The sequence below is a fragment of the Puma concolor genome, chromosome B2 (assembly GCF_028749965.1).
Source record: "Puma concolor isolate L17-30 chromosome B2, mPumCon1.1.hap2, whole genome shotgun sequence".
Taxonomy (NCBI): domain Eukaryota; kingdom Metazoa; phylum Chordata; class Mammalia; order Carnivora; family Felidae; genus Puma; species Puma concolor.
Window position 1 is genome coordinate 81,157,088 of NC_141671.1, and position 24,372 is coordinate 81,181,459.

General features: G+C 34.8%; 1 protein-coding gene across 2 annotated transcripts in view; it reads right to left on the reverse strand.

The window, feature by feature from the left end:
* The window catches only part of RNGTT (RNA guanylyltransferase and 5'-phosphatase), a 314,047-nt gene that overhangs the window by 198,358 nt on the left and 91,317 nt on the right, over window positions 1–24,372 (reverse strand). For both annotated transcript variants that reach the window (XM_025925311.2, XM_086707399.1), the window contains exons 10-11: window positions 14,878–14,949; window positions 9,483–9,647 (exon numbers count right to left, since the gene is read on the reverse strand). In XM_025925311.2, coding sequence (XP_025781096.1) covers window positions 9,483–9,647; window positions 14,878–14,949 — 237 coding nt within the window. The remainder of the gene's footprint in view (window positions 1–9,482; window positions 9,648–14,877; window positions 14,950–24,372) is intronic.

Genomic DNA, 24,372 nt, shown 5'->3' on the forward strand with positions numbered 1-24,372 from the left:
ACTCACTCTCTCTGTCAGAAATAAAAAAAAACATTAAAATAATTTTAATAAAAAAATAAAATAAAAATCAGAAAGGAACTCATTGACAGTAATACAATAATAATGGGGAGTTTTAATGGACAGATCATCTAAGCAGAAAGTCACTGAGGAAATAATGGCTTTGAATCACACACTGGACCAGATGGACTTAACAGCTATATTCAGAACATTTCATCCTAAAGCAGAATACACATTCCTTTCAAGTGCACATGGGGCATTCTCTAGAACAGATAACAACTAGGCCTCAACAAGTACAAAAAGATTCAGATCATATTATACAAGTTTTCCAATCACAGTGCTGTGAAATTTGGAGTGAATCACAAGAAAACATTTGCAAAGACCACAAATATATGGAGTTTAATGAATGTCCTACTGAAGAATGAATGGGTCAACCAGGAAATTAAAGAAGAAATACAACAATACACGGAAACAAATGAAAATGAAACCATGACAGTGGAAAACCTTTGAGATGCAGCAAAAGCAATCATAAGAGAGAAGTATATAGCAATATAGGCCTACCCCAAGAAACAAGAAAATTCTCAAAATCACAAACCAACATTACACCTAAAGGAGCTAGAAAAAGAACAATAAGTGAAGCCTAAAGCCCATAAAAGAAGGGAAATAATAAAGATTAGAACAGAAATAAGTGATATAGAAAAAAAAAAAAACAAAAAACAAATAGCAGTGGAACAGATTAATGAAACCAGGAGCTGGTTCTTTAAAGAGTAAAAGTGTTAAACCTGTAGCCAAATTTATCAAAAAGAAAAGAGAAAGGACCAAAATAAATACAATCACTAATGAGAAAAATCATAACCAACACCACAGAAATACAAACAATTATAAGAGAACATCATGAAAAATTGTATGTCAACAAATTGGGCAATCAAGAAGAAATGGATAAATTCCTATAAACATAAACTACCAAAACTGAAATAGGAAGAAATAGAAAACTTGAACAGACTAATAACCAGTAAAGAAATTGAAGCAGTTATCAAAAATCTCCCAACAAACACAAGTCCAGGGCCAGATGCCTTCCCAGGGGAATTCTAACAAACATTTAAAGAAGAGTTAATACCTATTCTTCTCAAACTGTTCCAAAGAATGGAAATGGAAGGAAAACTTACACATTTATTCTACAAGGCCAGCATTACCTTGATTCCAAAACCAGCTAAGTCTCCACTTAAAAAAAGAGAACTACAGGCCAATATCCCAGGTAAAGTTGGATGCAAAAATTCTCAACAAAATACTAGCAAATCGAATTCAACAGTACATTAAAAGAATCATTTACCACAATCAAGTAGGATTTATTCCTGGATTGCAAGGGAAGTTTAATATTTGCAAATCAATCAACATGATATACCACATTAATAAAAGGAAGGGTAAGAACCATATGACCCTCTCAATAGATGCAGAAAAAGCAGTTGACAAAGTACAGCATCCATTCTTGATAAAAACCTCAACAAAGTAGGAACAGAAAGGTCATACCTCAAGATAATAAAGGCCATATATGAAAGACCCACAGCTAATATCATTCTCGATGAGGAAAAACTGAGAGCTTTTCCTCTATGTTCAGGAACAAGACAGGGATGTCCACTTTCACCATTGTTATTTAACATAGAACTGGAAGTCCTAGCCTCAGCAATCAGAAAACAGAAAGAAATAAAAGGCATCCAAACCAGCAAGGAAGAAGTCAAACTTTCACTATTTGCAGACAACATGACAATCTATGTAGAAAACATGAAAAACTCCACCAAAAAATTACTAGAACTGCTACACTAATTCAGTAAAGTTGCAGGATACAAAATAAGTATCTAGAAATCTGTTGCATTTCTATATACCAATAATGAAGCAGCAGAAAGAGAAATCAAGGAATCAATCTCATTTACGGTTCCACCAAAAACCATAGGATACCTAGGAATAAACCTAACAAGGAGGTAAAAAAAAAAAAAAAAAAAAACCTAACAAGGAGGTAAAGAATCTGTACTCCCAAAACTATAGAACACTGAAGAAAGAAACTGAAGATAACACAAAGAAATGGGAAAACATTCTATGCTCATGGATTGGAAGAACAAATATTGTTAAAATATCTACACTACCCAAAGCGATCTGCACATTTAATGCAATCCCTATCAAAAGACCAACAGCATTTTTCATGGAGCTAGAACAATCCAAAAATGTGTATGGAATCCAAAAAGATCTCAAATAGCCAAAGCAATCTTGAAAAAGAAAAGCGAAGCTGTAAGCATCACAATTCCACACTTCAAATCATATTACAAAGCTGAAGTGATAAAAGACAGTATGGTACTAGCATAAAAACAACACAGAGATGAATAGAACAGAATAGAAAATCCAGAAATGGATCCACTACAATATGGTCAACTAATCTTTGACAAAGCAGGAAAGAGTAGCCAATGGAAAAAAGTCTCTTCAACAAATGGTGCTGGGAAAACTGGACAGCAACATGCAGAAGAATGAAACTGGACCACTTTCTTACACCATACACAAAAATAAACTCAAAATGGATAAAAGACCTAAATGCGAGACAGAAAACCACAAAAATCTGAGAGGAGAACACAGGCAGTAACCTCTTTGCTATCACCCATAGCCACTTCTTACTAGATATGTCTCCTGATGCAAGGGAAACAAAAGCAAAAATGAACTTATTGGGACTTCACAATAAAAAGCTCTGCACAGAAAAGGAAACAACCAACAAAACTAAAAGGCGACCTTCGAAATGGGAGAAGATATTTGCAAGTGACATATCTGATAAAGGGTTAGTATCCAAAATCTATAAACAACGTATACAACTCAAACCCCAAAAAAATAATCCAATTAAAATGGACAGCAGGCATGAATAGACATTTTTCCAAAGAAGACATCCAGATAGCTAAGACACATGAAAAAAAATGTTCAATATCACTCATCATCAGGGAAATGCAAATCAAAACTACAATGAGATATCACCTCACACCTGTCAGAATGGCTACAATTAACAACACAAGGAAACAACAGATGTTGGCAAGGATGCAGAGAAAGGGGAACTCCCTTATGCTGTTGGTGGGGATACAAACCGGTGCAGCCACTCTGGAAAATAATATGGAGGTTCCTTAAAAGTGAAAAATGAAACTACAATATAATCCAGCCATGGCACTACTAGGTATTTGCCCAACGGATACAAAAATACAGATTCAAAGGGGTACAAGCAATCCAATGTTTATAGCAGCATTATGAACAATAGCTATATTATGGAAAGAGCCCAAATGTCCATTGACTGATGAATGGATAAAGAAGATGTGGTGTATATATATGCATACATACAATGGAATATCACTCAGCCATCATAAGAATGAAATCTTACCATTTGCAACAACATGGATGGAACTAGAGAGTATTATGCTAAGCAAAGCAAAATAGGTCGGAGAAAGACAAATACCATATGATTTCACTTATATTCAGAATTTAAGAAATAAAGCAAATGAACATAGGGAGAGAGAAGCAAACCAGAAAACAGACTCTTAACTAATGAGAACAAACCAAGGGTTGCTGGAAGGGAACTGGACAGAAGGATAGGTTTAATGGGTGATGAGGATCAAGGCAGGCAATTGCTGTGATGAGCCCTGGGTGTTGTATGTAAGTGATGAATCACTAAATTCTACTCCTGAAACCAATACTACACTATATGTTAACTAACTTGAATTTAAATAAAAATGTGAAACTTAAAAAAAAAAAAAAGTTGTGAACCAAACTGCTGTAAAGAAAAGAAATAACAATAATAATGAAGTCTTCAAAAATAGTAACAATACATTAAGCAGGACTTATCATATTAGGACATATTTTCATATAATTCATGAGATAAATAAATCTAACAGAAAAAGATAATTGTATTATATCTATAGATGAAAAGTCATTTGGCAATACTGAATACCTTTTTTTTTTAATGTTTATTTATTTACATTGGGAGAAAGCTCACACTCAGGGGAAAGGGGCAGAGAGAAAGGAAGAGAAAATCTTAAGCCAGTTCCACACCGCCCGCAAAAAGCCCCATGTGAAGATCAATGTCACAAGCCACGAGATCATGACCTGAGCCAAAATCAAGAGTAGGACGCCCAACTGACTATGCTACCAGGCACCCCATAAATACCTATTCTTGAGTAAAGGTAAAACAACTCAATATTCTGGTTTCTCTTCGGACTGCATAAATCTTTCAGCTTTTAAAAGTAAAACAACTCAGCAAAAAAGAACCAGATACTTGTTTAACCTGATAAAATAGATTTCAGACTCAGAGGCACCACATACTTGTAAGCAACACTAGAAGCACCGCCATGCAAATCAAGAACAAGATCCCTATAACTATCACTGCAATTTAAATCTGTATTCATAGGGGCGCCTGGGTGGCGCAGTCGGTTAAGCGTCCGACTTCAGCCAGGTCACGATCTCGCGGTCCGTGAGTTCGAGCCCCGCGTCGGGCTCTGGGCTGATGGCTCAGAGCCTGGAGCCTGTTTCCGATTCTGTGTCTCCCTCTCTCTCTGCCCCTCCCCCGTTCATGCTCTGTCTCTCTCTGTCCCAAAAATAAAATAAACGTTGAAAAAAAAAAAAAATCTGTATTCATGCATAACTGAATCAGACAAGAGAAAAATATATTAAAAATCTAAATAAAACTGTGTCTATTTATACTTAATATGATTGAATACCTAGAAAATCCAAGAGAATCAACTGAAGAATTATAAACAACAAAATATAGTGAGAACTGGAAAAATAAAGTCTGTATACCAAAATCAACAGCTTTCTTTTTTTTCTTATTTTTAAAAATGCTTTTTAATGTTTTTATTCATTTTTGAGAGAGAGAGAGAAAGACAGAGAGAAAGAGAGAAAGAGAGAGAGTACCAGCAGGGGAGGGGCACAGAGAGAGAGGGAGACACAGAAAGCCAAACAGGCTCCAGGCTCTGAGCTGTCAGCACAGAACCCAACACGAGGCTCAAACCCAACAACTGTGAGATCATGACCTGAGCCAAAACTGGATGCTTAACTGACTAAGCCACCCAGGTGCCCCCCAAATCAACAGCTTTCAAATTTAAAAACTTGTATAAAAGGCATCTGCTAAGTCCTACAGGTAACAGCACCCTTAATAGTTAAAATAGACTTTTCCTATTCCAAAGAAAAGGAATAAATATGGCTGTATCACTCTCACTACCTGTATTCAACATTAAATAAGAGGCTCTTAGCCAGTCTAAAAAGGCAAGAGAAAAAATAAAAAGGTATCCAGATTGGAAAGGAAAACTAAAAGTGCCCTTTTTTTTTTGTTTTGTTTTGCAGAGGACATGACTGTCTATGTAAAAAGATATGATGGAATCTATAAAAAGCTAGTACATGGGAACCTGGGTGGCTCAGTTCATTAAGAGTCTGACTGCAGCTCAGGTCATTATCTTATACTTCGTGGATTCAAGCCCCATGTCAGGCTCTGTGTTGACAGCTAAGAGCTTGGAGCCTGCTTCAGATTCTGTGTCTCCCTCTCTTTCTGCCCCTCCCCCACTTGTGTTTACTCTCTCTCTCTCTCTCTCTTTCTCTCTCTCTTTCTCAAAAATAAATAATTAAAAAAATAATCTAGTAAAGTAATAAGTGAGTTAGCAAGACTGCAAGAAAAAAAATCAATATACAAAAATCAATGTATTACTATATGTTATCAACAATTAAAAATTGAAAATTTAAATACTATTTATAATACATCAAAGAGTATGAAATCAATCTGAAAAAAGTCAGATGAGTAAAACCACAAAAATTTCTTTTTTTTCTATTTTATTTTTTTAATTTACTCCAAGTTAGTTAGCATATCGTGCAATAATGATTTCAGGAGTAGAATCCAGTGATTCATCCCCTACATATAACACCCAGTGCTCATCCCAACAAGTGTTCTCCTCAATGCCTATCACCCAGTTAGCCAATCCCCCCACCCACAACCCCTCCAGCAACCCTCAGTTTGTTCTCTGTATTTAAGAGTATCTTATGTTTTGTCCCCCTCCCTGTTTTTATATTATTTTTGCTTTTCTTCCCTTATGTTCATCTGTTTAAACAAAAAAATTTTCTGAAATTAAAGACCTAAATAAAAGGAGAGAAATACCAGTTTGATAAACTGGAAAACTCAACACTGTTAGGGTATCAAATCTTCTCCCCCAAATTGATCTATATATTCAATGCAATTCCAATCCAATCCCAGCATGCACTTCGTAGATACTGACAAACTTATTCTAAAATTCACATGAAAATGCTAAGGCCTAGGGGCGCCTGGGTGGCTCAGTCGGTTAGGCGGCCGACTTCGGCTCACGTCATGATCTCGCGGTCTGTGGGTTCGAGCCCCGCATCAGGCTCTGTGCTGACAGCTCAGAGCCTGGAGCCTGTTTCAGATTCTGTGTCTCCCTCTCTCTGACCCTCCCCTGTTCATGCTCTGTCTCTCCCTGTCTCAAAAATAAATAAAACGTTAAAAAAAAAAAATTTAAAAAAAAAAAAAAAAGAAAATGCTAAGGCCTAGAAAGTTGGAAGGTTAATCCTATCTCATTTCAAGGTTTAATCTGAAACGTAATCAAGACAGTGTGGTACTAGTGTAAAGACAGACAAATACAATCAAGGGAACAGAACAGAGTCTAGAAAAAGACCCAGACATTCCATGACAACTTAGTTTTCATAAAGGTGCAAAAAGCAAGTCAATGAAAAAAGGGCAGTCTCTTCAATAACTGGTGCAGAAATAATTGGATATTCATATACAAAACAAACAAAAACTTATCAAGTGACTAAAAATAACTCCAATGTCTAAAAATAACTCAAATGTCTAAGACTATGGAATAGTTAAATTATGGTACTGATAAGATGAAAATCTTTGCATCTGTGAAAAAAAAAGGAAAGGGGGGACTATCTCTACATACCAATATTGGGGTAAGGGGACTCAAAATATATTAAGTAAAAAAAGCAAAGAATAGAATAAAAGAAAGAAAGAATAAAAGCACAGAATGGTGTGTTAAGAATCATCTCTTGGATAAGGTTGGTAAGAATAGTAAATGTATTTGCTTATATATGCATAGGAAAATTCTGATGGATACAGTTATAAGCTAATGGCAATGGTTATTCTTCTGATGTGATAAATGAATAGAAAACTTTCATAGAAACTTTTTGCTGTGTGACTTTAAAAATTTTATAAACATATTAATCCATTCAAATAATACTCTTTTAATTGGCCTTCAAGCTGTAAATACAAACAAGCTGTAAATACAAATAAGCTGTAATCTGAGAAGCTGCTATTTGTTTTTACTATTTTGGATGCTGTATTCTAATTATGTATACTAAAGTTAAAAACTGAACAACTCATTATCTCTTCACTGGACTTGACAGATCAAATGACAAAATGAGTAGGTTGTTAACAGAGCTATGTTAAGTCCTAAAATCAAAGTTATCTCCAAGATTTTATAGATATATAGAAATAAAATTCTATTATTCTACACATTTCTGTGCATTCTTCATAGTTGTAAATTTTGTTTAAATCCACATAAAAACTAGCATTCCTCATAAAAAATGATACATACTTCTCTCAAAAATGCTTTATTATTCATAATATCACTATTTCACCCATTCCCATTAGTAATGATAAAAATAATAAGAATCTCTACAGCAATCATCTGTTACATGTAGCTACTATCCTATAACTGGTGTTGCTGTAGTCTTACCCTTTAGACCAACTCTGCTACAAAATGTGCTTTTCTTCTTTATTACATGGAACAAAAAAAAAACAACAGAACTGGAAAATGAGAGGAGGAAGTTATACTTAAAATTCCACATACTAGAGTTCTTTTAATTTTTTTTTTAAGTTTACTTATTTTGAGAGAGAATGCACATGCGCACGTCAGCCGGGGAGGGGCAGAATCCCAAGCAAGCTCCGTGCTGTCAGTGCAGAGCCTGATGTGGGGCTCGAACTCATAAACTGTGAGATCATGACCTGAGCCGAAATCAAGAGTCTAACACTTAACTGACTGAGCCACGCAGGCACCCCTAGAATTCCTTTTAAAAAAAAGAGTATCTTAGAATTTTTTAGGGGTTATATAAGCTAAGTGTTTAAACAAAAAACAGGTTTTACTAGTGAAAAACTACATGAAAAGTTGTTCAACCTAACTGCTTCACATCCCTTAAGAACAGTTCTAATAGTAATCCACCGCAAATATTTCTAAGTAGCACTGGTTGTAACTAAAGAAACTGTATGATCTAAGACATTTTCTTAAATGTTGAACTTGAATTATGACAGCACAAGCTGTCAAGTTAGTTTTTTTAAAAAATGAATGCAAACTGAAACCATGTGGCCTCTGCTCAACTTTTACACTGATTTATAATTTAGAAAGTGTTTCTATAAGAATGCATTGCTCCAGTTAGCAAATTTTCACCAATGACATAGTCCATGTTAAGTGTCTATCAACCTTATCCTCACCCTTACCCTACAGATTGGGCAGGGCACAGAAATAGATACCCCTTTAACATCCCTGCTGCCAAAACAGACACAAAAGGCAAGCAGCGAGCTGTGGGAAGATCATGGCAGCAGGGATCAACCAAGAGTTCCATGCCAAGCAGGTGTTATGCAAAAATTCCATAAAAACAGAATAATAACTTCGTATTCATTGACATGAAAAATGATAGGCACTGGACAGTGCTGGGATTACCGTAGCTATTATATCCAAGGGCTCATTCCAAATTAAGTGGACATGAGCAGAAGCGGGTAAAATACTACAAAAATTTACATCATCTAGCATGTGGGATTATATTAGAAAAGAGTTTAAAATGCATACTTGCAGATGTTGCTATACTTCCTATATTATTCTATCATAACCACCCCTTCTCCAAAATATAATAATTTCATGTTGCATCTTTACTGTCAAATACTATGTAGTAGTTAAAAATAATGAGACAAATCTCTAAGCACTAACCTGAAAATAATTTCCAAGCCACACTGTTAGATAAAGAAAACAACAATCCCAGAATGATGCATTTTAAGTGTCAAAACAACAGAAAGAAACAAAAGAAAACCCTCAATCTATGTACGTATGCAAATGCTTTTTTAAATAGGAGTAAGTACCAACCACTGGTGGTTGGTGAACTTCAGAAGGCATAACAGGTAATTTTCACTCTATCTCATTCTTTACTGTCTACAGCTTTTTAAAAAACATAACATAGACCAACAGCCATGAATCAAAAACTATTATGAGAAACAAGAAAGGAACCTAGTTTAAGTTTCCACCACTGAGAATCTTACTCTGGAGAAGACTTGGGAATTGCACAAGTTTGTCCAGAATAGTGCTATATTCAATTAAAATAATTTCTGGAAAAATCAAGACAACTGGGCAGTAATATGTCATTCATAATCCTCTCACAAGCTGAATTATGACACACTGTAAGGACTAATTAGAAAATTTTACCTTTCTTGAAGTATAGATGTCAAAAAATGGCTTATTTCTGACACTAAATGGTTCCTGTGTTTTGTCAATGAGCCCAGTCTTCATTTTTTCATGTCGAGGACTTATTATTTCTCTTTCTATACACTGCAGACGAATATTAAAATCACAATCTCCAACTGGCTGTGCCTGAATCAAATGAGACAATTATTTCAATTTCAATACTAAAAACTATTTTATCAGCATAATTATTAAAGCCATCACAATGTACATAGCAGTCTATGTAAGGAGCATCTTTAAAGTTGTCCAGTGCACAGATTGCACAACCACATGTCAGTCCTAATTTGACTAATAAACACACCTAAACACACACACATAGACACACAAGAGTTATTTATTTTAAAATTATAAATGCATGAAATAGTATAAGAATGATACAATATTCTCCAATATAAACTGAAGTTTTCACATCTGAATTAAAGTGTTAATATACTGACTAATCATTTTTATTATTTGAATTAGTACAATTATATGAACTAATAAAACCAGTATGAAACTAAAATCCACATAATTCAGGAAAGTATAAGCAAATAACATATCAAAATAAGCAACACAGTCGCCTATAATGTTTTTTGTTGCTTAAAGTGCTAATACATCAACAAGTAGAAAATAATTATTAGACAAATACATTCTCAACTCTGAAAACTAATCTAGAACAAAGTTTCCATAATATATTCAATTATACAGTTATAAAGTTCTCTATATACAGTATATATACAACATGGTCCATATAAGTGGTATCTATGATTTGAACCATGAAATAAAAAGAGTGCATATACTTTTTACATAAATTGAAGGTAGGGGCTTAAACTATCCAAATGGTATAGACAAATATAGTTTATAACACTTCATCTGGTGACAGTATCATCCAGATAAGTAACATCACCTCATATCAAGTACCCCTCTTTTTTATTTTGCAGATGGGACACCCTTCCATGAATTTTTCTCACCTTTTCATCTTCTTCCTCTTCCCTAATCTATATCACCCAACCTAACGTTTATACAACCTAATGCTTACAAAAGGGTGGCAGCATTTGCTTAAGCTGTAGACATTAAATATGCCTTGAGAATGATTTTTTCTCAGCTTTGAAAGGATGACAATTTTGATACTCAGCAAAGAATAATAAGCCCTAGATATGAGGTAGTACATGTTCCCTTTACATAAAGGCATACAACTGTTTGTAAAACGTATGTATTGAAGAAATGTTAGTCAATGATCACAAAGTTCATGTGTAATCTTTCCCATACCACCTACATCATCAATAAGGCTGAAAAACCTGAAATGTTAGGCTTATTTATTATACCTATTAGATGAATTCAGATCCCTATAAAATTAATGTGGAACAAGTAAGTCCTCCTTTTTTAAATAAAAAGCCTAACTGTTTACAAATATGTAAGTTGTCTTAATTCTCTCCTAAATACTTTTCACTTCAAAGTATGTATACATAAATTCATCAAAACAACAAGAAAAAACTGAAAGCAGGTTCATCTGCAAATCTATGCTGCCTATACTAAAGGAGGCAGTTGATAGATAGATGGTAAATCATTGAAAACAGACAACAGGAAGAACTCAGTAACTATTAACTAACTGGCCTTCTAGTTTTGAATTCTTTCTCACTTCAAAATACTATCTAAGCTGCCACTGTAGTTCATCTTTCAAAACAATAAAAGTGTGAGCCTATCATGAACATAACTAAAATGAATCAATAGTGCCCTATTACAGAACTAAGCTAAAATGCCTTATTCAAGTCACCTGACCCCAATCCATTTGCTTTTCCTGCTGTGTCCCATATCTCCCCAGACATCAAGTACACTAACAACCACCTAATGCTCCTGACATCCATGATTCTATCCTTCAAAATTAATCCATGTAACTTTCTCTATCTGCAAGTCAACACTTCAGTAACTCAACTACACCCTGGCTAAACTGAAATACTCTCACTTCTCTAGTGCCTGTCATACATTTCTATATCCCTAACATACCTGCATTGTTGTTATACTATCATAATTCTTTACATTTATTCCTCGTCCATGAGTCCAGTGGTCCACAAATTTCTCTTGATTTTGTACCCAATCTAAATACATACCTAACAAATGTTTATAATATATGTATGTTAATTTCTAATGAATTGCATACATGTACAACTGTATATTATAACACAGACAAAAACTGAATACATAAACACAAACAAAAAATTTCTTCTCAAATCTGTGATAACGGCCTTCTTTGGAGGCCAGTGTACTCTTATTACAAACTCCCTGAAAGCCAGAAATTATGTCTTATTCACCTATGTATATCCAATACCTAGAACAATATATATAAAAGATGATTAATGAAATTCTTGTACAAAATAAGGGAACTAAAAAGATTTTTAACGATTATTTAAAAAAATGACTTTTTTCTAATAGTGACCTTGGCTTCGTGATTCAAAATAAGCTGGCTAATCATCAAGGCTCCATAATAAATTAAGGAATTAAATATATGATGGTTTCAATTATAAATATATACTAATATCAGAAATGTGGGGGAAAATGTGACTTTAAAACCAATGAAATATGGCAATAGGCACTCAATAAATATTTATTGAGTAAATAATTACAGCCCTAGAGAGTTAAAGCATAACCTAATCATATCACAGCAAAATATGGATGAATTTCCTAAACGGGATGCAAAAGCACAAACTTTCAAGTCCAGTAAGTTTGATTTCATTAAAATGAAAAACTTCTGTGCATCATTAGATACTAATCTGCAAAAGATACGGTCACATACATAACCAAAAAAGTATTAGAATCCAGAATAATTAATTCCTACACATTAAGATTGACAACCAAATAACAAAATTAGAATATTCAACTTACAATTAAATCACACACTAAAAAATCCAAATAAGTAAAAATGAACGTTTGAAATGCCTTAACTTCATTAGTAATATGGGAAAAGCAAATTAAAACAAGATGAAATACCATTTCATACGCATCCAATTAGCAAAAATTTTCAAGTCTGATAATACCAACTGTGGTAAGCTGTTACACCTACTTCTGAGAGGAATTCAACAAGGTAGCAAATACACCTAAAGTTGCCAATTCAGAATCTCTGTGATGTAGGTTTCTATATCATAGGCAGGAGTGAGGAACTGTACTTTTTAAAAACACATCTCAGGTGTTTACATCCCAAGAATGAAAACTGTCCTAGACAAACTCTGATGTATGCACACAAGAATATATAAAACTGTTCAATAGTTGTATAACAGCAAAATATGGAAACCCAAATGTTCAAAAGGAAAAAAATTTTTTATATATTTATGCAAATTAATACTCAATACTAATTAAAATGAATGAACTAAACCTATATGTATTAATACAGATAAATCTCAACAAAATAATGTGGACCAAAAAGCTGAATACCACAGTACAGTACAATGGCATTTATATAACACTAGAAACCTCTCACCACAATACCATATTATTTTATGGACACACACATAGACAGTACAGATATTAAAAACATTCATGAAAATAATAAATATCAAATACAGGGTAGAAGTTTCTTCTGCATAAAAGGTCGTCCTGTTTTGGATGAGAGAGGTGTGCACAAGAAACTTCTACTAGATCTGTAATGATTTATTTCTTATCTCAAAAAATAGGTAAAAATGACAAAATGTTAAGCTTCAACATATCTGATGGTTAATACATGTATATTCCTTAAATTATTCTCTATACTTTTGTATACACTGAAACTTCTCATATTTATTTTTTAAAGAATTAGAAGGCTATTGTCAAAGTTTCCAGGCTAAGAAGTGAACCTGCACTGAACACATATTAAAGCAGAGCTCAACGTCAAAAAGCAAAGAAGACAAAACTTCTCCAATCACAACAAAACAACGCAACCACCACCCTTCATGTCTCATTATGGGCCAATGAACATTATTCCAAAATCTGTGATAAGGATAGTCAATTGTGGAAAGCATTACTTTTGAGGAATACAGTAATCACAAACACAAATATATATATTGAATACACACACACACACACACACACATATATATATATATATATAGAAAATTTCCAGGAAAAAAAAAAAATGCCTTTTTTAAAGTAACCTGGATTAACGCATCCTGAATCTTGATACTGTAATTTAAAATACATACCCCAGGGGTGGCTGGGTGGTTCAGTCGGTTGAACGTTCGTCTCTTGGTTTCAGCTCAGGTCATGATCTCACAGTTCATGAGATCGAGCCCAGCGTCAGGCTCTGTGCTGACAGCTCAGGGCCTGCTCGGGATTCTCTCTCTCTCCCTCTCTGTCTGCCACCCCCTACTCATATGCATGTGCATTCTCTCTCAAAATAAATAAGCTTCAAAAAATAATACTAAGTAAAATACATACCCCAAAAGAGAACTTTTAAAAATTTGTTATAAATCTTCAAAATCCTAACACTTAGACAACACTTTTAAGTCCAGAATTCTTAATTGCTTTTAGTCTGCTTTGAATACTAAATGACTATGCAATTTGAATAATGTACGTCTAGAGAAATGATTATACCTTTTCGTAGGTGTACACTGTTGAAAGAGTTTCTTGCATTTATAGAGTCATCTTGTATTGTCTAAATAATGTAGACAGTGATACTAAAATTAAACTAAACAGGCAGATTTGGGGGCTGGTCTAAAACTATAGCATGGGTAGAGAATGTAATTCCTATTTTTTGATATCTGTTTATAACAGAATTATATATTTTGTTTTAAGTTTCCTGCCTGTACTCATGAATAACATCTTTATGTCCCCAAGTTACATGCTCAACACCCAGAATCAGCTTCTCTCTCTTTTTTTTAAGTAACAGTAATAAAATTTGTGGATTTGTTTTTTTAAGTGGGTATAGAATAACTAAAACCAAGAGTTTACATCCTATAAAATGCTGTCTTATTTATCAGTTAAACTATTTTTCTTTACTCACCTGAAGTATCTAAAAAAACTCTAAAGACAAAGAAATGTAAAAAATTATTAAGATTTCATACGAGTAACCTCAGTCACAATTTTTCTTTCCTACTATCTCTAAGGCAGTAACACTTCTTAAAAATTTTTTTAATGTTTATTTATCTTTAAGAAAGAGAGAGACAGAGTGCAAGCGGGGGAGGAGCAGAGAGAGACAGGGAGACACAGAATCTCAAGCAGGCTCCAGGCTCTGAGCTGTCAGCACAGAGCCGGACACGGGTCTTGAACTCACAAACCCTGAGATCGTGACCTGAGCTGAAGTCAGACACTTAACTGACTGAGCCACCAAGGGACCCCGGCAGTAACATTTTTTATGTGTAAAAATATAACTATTATCTCAAGGGCAATTTTATAAACTATAAAAGGTACTTACATTGAATTTAATTATGTCATATATCAAATACCTAGGAACAGCCTGTCCATTTACTCTGTCAATAATCATTTCCTTGAAAGAGAAAAGAAAAGAAGGTAAGTTTCTTCATATTTTAATGGCAATTTCTTTAATTTGATTCAAACGTAATGTACACACAGCAAGTACATAAATCATATAATATACAACCTGATGAAACATTAAAGTGAACACACTTATACCCAAATCAATACACTGTCTGCATTCCAAAACTCCCTGTCATGAATTTATTCTGCACTAAAAGAAAATGATATGACAATATCTCATTATGCTTTTACTATTTGAATTACTATGCTACATTTTGTTTCATGTTTGAATTACTAAGCAGCTATTAGAACAAAGGAACTATAAATTTTAATTCTAAATATGAGGAACATTTTTAAAAATAATTTTGTTAAATCATTATTGCTTTAAATTTTGTTACAGGCCAATTATTTAATCATAAAATCTATAAGTATAAATGGCGTCCTTATTATAAATATAATCCTCATGTAAGTCAAATCCCAGATACAAAATCTAATAGCACACCTAAAGGAACTAGAAACAGAACAGCAAAGAAACCCCAAGGCCAGCAGAAGAAGAGAAATAATAATGATTATAACAGAAATAATACAAAATCTAAAAAAACAGTAGAACAGATCAGTGAAACTAAGAGCTGGTTTTTTTAAAAAATAAACAAAATTGATAAACCCCTCGCTAGACTTCTCAAAAAGAGAAAGAACCCAAACAGATAAAATCACGAATGAAACTGGACTTATCACAACCAACCCCTCAGAAATATAAACAATTATCAGAGAATACAATGAAAAACAATATGCCAACAAACAGGACAACTGGACCACTGGAAGAAGTGAACAAAATTCCTAGACACCCACACACTACCAAAACTCAAATGGGAAGAAATAGAAAATTTGAACAGACTCATAACTAGTGAAGAAATTGAATCAGTTATCAAAAATCTTCCAACAAAAAAAGAGACCTGGGCCTGCTGGCTTCCCAGGGGAATTCTACCAGACATTTAAAGAAGAGTTAATACCTATCCTTCTCAAGCTGTTCCAAAAACTAGAAACGGAAGGAAAGCTTCTGGACTCATTCTATGAAGCCAGCATTACTTTGATTCCCAAACCAGACAGAGACCCCACAAAATAGGAGAACTACAGGCCAGTATCTTGATGAACATGGATGCAAAAATTCCTAACAAGATACTAGCAAATCGAATTCAACAGCATATAAAAAGAATTATTCACCATTATCAAGTGGGATTCATTCCTGGGCTGTAGGGCTGGTTCAATATTCACAAATCAATCAATGTGATACATCACATTAATAAAAGAAAGGGTAAGAACCATATGATCCTGTCAATAGATGCAGAATAAGCAGTTGATAAAATACAACATCCTTTCTTAATAAAAACCCTCAAGAAAGTCAGGATAGAAGGAACATACTTAAACATCATAAAAGCTATATGAAAAGCCCACAGCTAGTATCATCCTCAATGGGGAAAAACTGAGAATTTCCCCAGTGAGATCAAGAACATGACAGGGATGCCCACTCTCACCACTGTAGTTTAACATAGTGTTGGAAGTCCTAGCCTCAGCAAACAACAAAATGAAATAAAAAGCATCATATCTGGCAAAGAAGAAGTCAAACTTTCACTTTTCGCAGACATGATACTATATACATGGAAAACCCGACAGACTCCATCAAAATACTGCTAGAACTGATACATGAATTCAACAAAGTCACAGGATACAAAATCAATGTACAAAAATCGGTTGCATTTCTATACACCCATAATGAAGCAACAGAAAGAGAAATCTAGAAATTGATCCCATTTACAATTGCACCAAGAACCATAAAATACCAAGGAATAAACCTAACCAAAGATATAAAAGATCTGTATGCTGAAAACCACAGAAAACTTATGAAGGAAATTGAAGAAGACACAAAGAAATGGAAAAATATTCCATGCTCATGGATGGAAGAATAAATACTGTTAAAATGTCAATACTACCCAAAGCAATCTACACATTCAACGAAATCCCAATCAAAATTACACCGGCATTCTTCTCAAAGCTAGAACAACAGTCCTAAAATTTTATAGAACCACAAACGACCCCAAATAGCCAAAGTAATGTTGAAAAAGAAAACCAAAGCAAGATGCATCACAATCCCAGACTTTAACCTCTACTACAAAGCTGTAATCATGAAGACAGTATGGTATTGGCACAAAAACAGACACATAGACCAATGGAATAGAATAGAGACCCCAGAGGGGTGCCTGGGTGGCTCAGTCACTTAAGCGTCCGACTTCGGCTCAGGTCATGATCTCATAGTTCGTGGGTTTGAGCCCATGTCGGGCTCTGTGCAGACAGCTCAGAGCCTGGAACCTGCTTCGGATTCTGTGTCTCCTCTATCTGTTCCTCCCCTGCTTGCGCTCTGTCTTTCTCTCTCTCAAAAATAAAGATTAAAAAAAGAAGAAGAAGAAGAAGAAGAAGAAGAAGAAGAAGAAGACGACGACGACCCCAGACCCCAGAATTGGACCCACAAATGTATGGCCAACCAACCTTTCAAAGCAGGAAAAGTATCCAATGGAAAAAAGAGTCTTTTTAACAAATGGTGCTGGGAGAACTGGACAGCAACATGTGAAAGAATGAAACTAGACCACTTTCTTACACCACACACAAAAAGAAACTCAAAATTGATGAAAGACCTAAATGTGAGACGGGAAACCATCAAAACCCTAGAGAAGAAAACAGGCAACAACCTCTTTGACCTCACCCGCAACAATTTCTTGCTCCAAAGGCAAGGGAATTAAAAGCAAAAATGAATATTGGGACCTCATCAAGATAAAAATCTTCTGCACTGCAAAGGAAACAACGAAACTAAAAGGCAACTGACAGAATGGGAAAAGATACTTGCAAACGACATATCGGATAAAGGGTTAATATCCAAAATCTATAAAGAACTTAACCAAACTCAACACCCAAAAAACAAATAATCCACTGAAGAAATGGGCAGAAGACATGAATAGACACTTTTCCAAAGAAGACATCCAGATGGCCAACAGACACATGAAAAGATGCTCAATGCCACTCGTCATCAGGGAAATACAAATCAAAACCACACTGAGATACCACCTCACACCAGTCAGAGCAGCTTAAATTAACAACTCAGGAAATAACAGATGCTGGCAATGATGTGGAGAAACGGGAACCCTCTTGCACTGTTGGTAAAAATGCAAACTGGTGCAGCCACTCTGGAAAACAGTGCAGAGGTTCCTCAAAAAACTAAAAATAGAACTACCTTATGACCCAGCAATAGTAGTACTCAGAATTTATCCAAAGGATACAAGAGTGCTGATTCATAAGGGCACATGCACTCCAATGTTTAGAGCAGTGCTTTCAACAACAGCCAAATTATGGAAAGAGCCTAAATGTCCATCAACTGATGAATGGATAAAAAAGATGTGGTTTATATATACAATGGAATACTACTTGGCAATGAGAAAGAATGAAATCCTACCACTTGCAACAACGTGGATGAAACTGGAGGGTATTATGCTGAGTTAAATAAGTCAATCAGAAAAAGACAGATACCATACATTTTCACTCATATGTGGAACTTGAGAAACTTAACAGAAGACCATGGGGGAAGGAAAGAGGAAAAATAATTTCAAACATAGAGTGAGGCAAACCATAAGAGACTCTTAAATATAGAGAACAAACTGAGAGCTGATGTGGGGAGCAGGGGAAAGGGGGAAATGGGTGATGCGCATTGAGGAGAGCACTTGTTGGGATGAGCACTGGGTGTTGTATGTAAGCAATGAATCACGGGAATCTACCCCAAAACCAAGAGCACACTGTATACACGGTATGTTAGCAAACTTGACAATAAATTATATTTTAAAAAATAATAGTAATAATTTTGTTAAATCATTATTGCTTTAAATTTTGTTACAGGCCAATTATTTTAATCATAAAATCTATAGGTATAAATTATGTCCTTATTATAAATATAATCCCCATGTAACCCATATGGTCTTTCTTGGTCCCATGCCCCTCTACTACGATCAAAGGGAACAGGACAAGAGAATATATTACATATCATAGCCATTAAGTGGAAAAAACTTCAATTATGCACTTGGACAAAAAAGAGATAAAGGACATTAAACAATAATTACAGAGAGACACTGGGGTGGTTCAATTGGTTATGCGGCCAACTCGTGGTCATGATCTCACGGTTCATGAGTTTGAGCCTTGCACCGGGCTCTGCACTGACAGTGCGGTGCCTGTTTGGGATTCTCTCTCCCTCTCCCTCTCTTACTGCCCCTACCCTGCTTGTGCGCTCGCGTGTGCTCTCTCTCTCTCTCTCTCAAAATGAAAAAATAAAACTTTAAAAAAAATTTTTTTAAATTAAAAAGATGATTACAGGTACATAATGCAGTGTTTTATAAAATTTTAATTCTCAACAATATTCCAAAAATTCTTTCTTTCCTCATATTCTTCCTAAAAACTAAGCAGGGTTTTTTTGTTTTTATGATCTAATTTCACGACAGAAAATCCACAAACAACCATCTAAAATTACAAAGAACACAATGATTTAGGACAAATATACTTTGTTAAGAAACTATTACTAATTAATCTCTTTCCCAAATATGTATTTGTTAACCTACAGGTATTTATTTATGGTTATTATCTTGAACCCAACCCATGGCATAAATTAAATCACTTTGTTATCTTAAACTGTTTACTAAAATATTTTTACTTAAATACTTGTATCTGAGAATTTTATGAGCCATCAAGATGGCACCAAAAACAGGATTATTATTTTCAAAATTATTTTCAATATAAGGTTGGAAATTAAGTGAACTTCCAGGTTTAGATAGCAGACATCACAGCATTTCTCTCCCAAATTACCTGATGAAATGAGCAAAAACATATCTTCCTTTGGACATTAAAAATAGCAAAAAGGAAAATTTATTATCAGCAAACAAAACAAGTAAAAGGAAATATGCAAGTAAGCATTAAAACACTGAAAACTACTAAGACTCTGGTAAAGCAAAAAGGCACACCAGGGTTCAGCTCCAAGCTCGCCAAATCCCCAGAAGCTCTACTTATAAAATGATAAATTCTTGATAATTGTCACTATTCTACTCAAATACAGATAGAAATGAACTCGGTAGTTATTCTTGTCTTCCTTCTTCTCTCTTCTGATAGAAGTAATAAAAATAGCACAATACTCTTTCTGCCTGAAGAAAGACTCCTGGACTCCATAATAAATTAAAGAAATAACCTGAGCATTACTGGAATAATTTATGATTCCCAATTAGCTAAAGACAACATTCACCGAAAGCTTTCTAAAAAGACCAGAACTCAAGGATTCTAACAAAAGACCCAATACGTAGGCTGAGTTATTCCCAAATGGCCTCCCCACCACAATGTCCCCCTTCCCTACAGCTGCCACCATTGCCCTAGGCTACAGAAAAGTAGGTAAATATAAAATACCTAAGCTTAAAACTTTGGTTAAGAAAAGTGGAACCCTTGGGCACTGTTGTTGAGACTGTAAAATGGTGGAAGCACCTGTACAGTGGCAGTTCTATGGCACTATGGCAGTTCTGTCAAAAAATTAAAAATAGCACTTCCATATAATCCAGGAATCCCACCTCCGAGTTTATATCCCAAGAACTGAAAGCAGGGTTTTGAAGAGGTATTTGTACACCCATGTTTATAACATCATTATTCCAATAGCTAACTGGTGGGAGCAACCCAAATATCCATCAACAGATACGTGGATAAATAAATGTGGTATACAGATATGACAGAATGATATTCAGCTTTGAAAAAAAGGAAATCTATCCCATGCTGCAACATGAATAAACCTTGAGGATATTATGCTATGTAAAATAAGCCAGAAACAAAGACAAATCCTATATGATTTTTACTTATATGAGGTATCGAAAGTAGTTAAAATCACAGAAATAGAAAGCAGAATGATGGTTGTCACAGACTACAAGTAATGGGGAGCTGTTTAATGGGTACAGAGTTTCACTTTTACAAGATAATGTTCTGGAGGGCTGTTGCACAAAACTGTCCACATAGTTAACACGATTGGGCTTGTATCCTTAAAAATGGTTAAGATAGTAAATTTCATGTTATGTGGCTTTTACCACAACTATAAATTAAAAAAAATTTTTTTTAATAAAACCCAGTTAAGAAGGGAAAACAAATTTCCTCTTCTAATCAAACTGGAGAATCAGGAACTAGATTTACCATCTTGCCTGAAAAAAACCAAGTAGACAAAATACAGGCAGCAATACCAAGGCACTGGACATCTAACAACAAAGGACAGTAATCTGTAGGACACAATAAACTATGTGAGCCCTTACAATTGTCCCAGTTAATTGCCCAAGGGGTTTCCAGGGCTTCAGAGCAGGCAGGGGGATTCCAGGTAAAGCTCAGCAGCCTCCCTGAGTTGAAAAAGAAAACAAAGCAAAAAAAACAGAACACGTTGTTCAGGGAGACCAACAGGACTAGAGTTCTCAGGGCAGAGTATAACAGAGACAGAAAAAGACAGAGACAGATGGAAAGAAAGAACTACAGATATCCTGACACAGACTTCCATGAATGTTCAACAGAGCATGAATATGAGGAAACTACTCAAGGCTGGGAAAAGAACCACTAAAAAGACTTAGAGGGAACCATACAAGCACTGAGATAAGATGGGGAATAATGCCTGCTGCTAAAAGCCAGGTTAATTCACAGGGCACTGAGGACTCAGAGAAGCATCTTGTCTCAATAGTAAAGAATAACTATCCCTACACCAAACTCTGCTTTAGTCCACCTAACAAATCTTAAAAGCAAGACTCGAAAAGTATAAACCAGTTCCAAGTAAATTACATGCATCCCAGAACAATGCTCAAAATATTTACAGGAATACAAACATATCAAGCCTCCAACAAGGTAAAATTTTAAATGTCCGGCATCTAGTCAAAAATTGAACAGGTATGCAAGGAGGAAAAAATGTATATATACATACAACCCATCAGGAGGAGAAAAACCAATCAAAAATAGGCCCAAAACTGAGAAACATGTCAGAATCAGCAAGCAAGAAAATTAAGACAATTATAATAGTATTCCATATATTCCAAAAGTTAAGCAGAGATATAGAAGACATAAAAAAGACTCAAAATGAATTTTCAGAGGTGAAAACTACAGTGCCTGAGGTGAAAAATACTATGAATACAACGAATAGCAATTTAGACACTGCAGAAAAAAAGATTAGTAAACTTGAAGACACAGCAAGAGAAACTATCCAAAATAAAACAGAAAAAAGTTTGTTTTTTAATGAAAAGAGCATTGATAACAAAATCTTCAAACAGGTGAAGGATAGAAATAGTGGTAAAAAAATGTTCTACTTTTAATGAAAATTGTAAACTCATAGATAAAGGATGCTCAACAAACCTAAACGTGGAAAAAAAAAACTGAAGAAAACTGCAACAGGGGTGCCTGGGTGGCTCAGTCAGTTAAGTGTCTGACTTAGGCTCAGGTCATGATCTCACAGCTCATGAGTTCAAGCCCCACGTCAGGCTCTGTGCTGACAGAGCAGAGCCTGGAGCCCACTTCAGATTCTGTGTCTCCCTCTCTTCCTCTGCCTTTCCCTCTCTCCCTCCCTCCCCCTCTCTCTCTCAAAAACAAACATTAAAAAAAAAAACCACAAAACTAGAAGGTACATCAATTTCATATTGCTCAAGAATCTGTTAGAAATTGCTCCATTGTCTTTTGGTATTAAGTATTGCAGTGGAGAAACTTAGACCTTAAATCCTTCAATTGTGGGCCCCACCAAAAAATAAACAAAACAAAACAAAACACCTGCATGTTTTACTTTCCTATCCTCTGTACTTTTCTATATTCCATTCCTTTTTACTGAAGATCCCAGGTATCCACCCTTCTACCTATCCATCCAATATTTCCTGAGCCGAAACTACGTATTAGACATAGCTCTAAGTGCTGGAGAAATTAAGCATACAGTCCCTACCTTCAGAAGAGAGTCCCAGAAAGAGAAGAGAATAGTTAAGTAGCTGGGTCCAATGAAGAGTTACAGCTTTAATGATAGATGGCCATATAGAGTGGCCATGTAGCTTATTGTCTATATCAGAATACTTCTGATATATTGCTAACTATACCAAGACAACAGACATAAACCTACACTCTTTCAGCCAAATAAGGAAAGGAATACCAAATACATAGGGAATAAGCCTAACGAGGAGTAGTTATTTCCACTTGAAGAGTAAGAGAAAGGTATGCTAAGACACTTGGGACCCATGAGTTGAACCCTGAAGGACACAGTGGTCATTTCCTAGCAGAACAGTGGATGAGCCAAACTGTATTACAAAGGCATGGAAATGATGGTTTTGAAGCAAATTGTCCAAAGCTCAGTATAGAGGGAGGTTATGTTTCAAGGGTTCACAATCAAAGACAATGGCAAAGACACAGGCATGGCCCAGATATAAAGAATATTATGTTTAGCAGTTTGGGTTTCATGCTATGCGCAGTGGGGAACCATTGAAGGGTTTTAATGAGAGGAAATAATTAACTGTTCTCTGGAAACCTGTAGACCTCCAAAGCTCATCTCAAAGATAACCCATTCCTTGAAATCCACTCAACTAAGGCCACCTAGGTGACGAAATGTTCTGGTATTAGCAGTAATGGTGGCATAATCTTGTGAATATACTAAAGACTACTAAATTATACAGCTTAAAAGGGTGAATTTTGTAGTTTGTGAATTATATTTCAAGTTTTAAAAATAAAAGTAAATTTTCTTAAATCCTAAGATCAGTTCCTCAGAATGAAGGAAAATGATGGAACGAACCCCAGATACACAGCATACATTAAATGTCAGCTATATACATTTAATTATACATATTCTGTAAATATAGGCACAACAAAATGACTAAAAGAAGATACAACAAAATGTTAAAATGTAACCTCTTCTTGACAGTTGAATTTTTTTCTACTTTATGATATACAGACTTTCTAAAATTCTAACAATGAGTATGCATATTCCTTTATAAAACATTAACAGTTGAACAGACATGCCATTTTTCCAAGATTCTTGCTATTAACTTTGGTGATTAACTGCTATATTCTCCTCTTAGCCTCAGTATAAAATTAACTGAATTTCACTGATTGTTTCAAATGAATTAATGCCATACTTCTAAACTCCTATTTTCTGCATTTTGTGGGTCAAAGAACATAATTTAGAGAGCAAAACAAAAGCTTCAATGCTCACATATGACAGCCAGACAATTAGGTAGTTTGAGTTATTCTTGGATTTGGAATTTTACAAAAACAATTTGCAAATAAAAATGTAGAAGAAACAGGAAACTACAGAGGACTGTTTTAATTAACTAACTGGAAAAACAGATATGGCAACTATAATTCTGGTCCAAGTAAATTG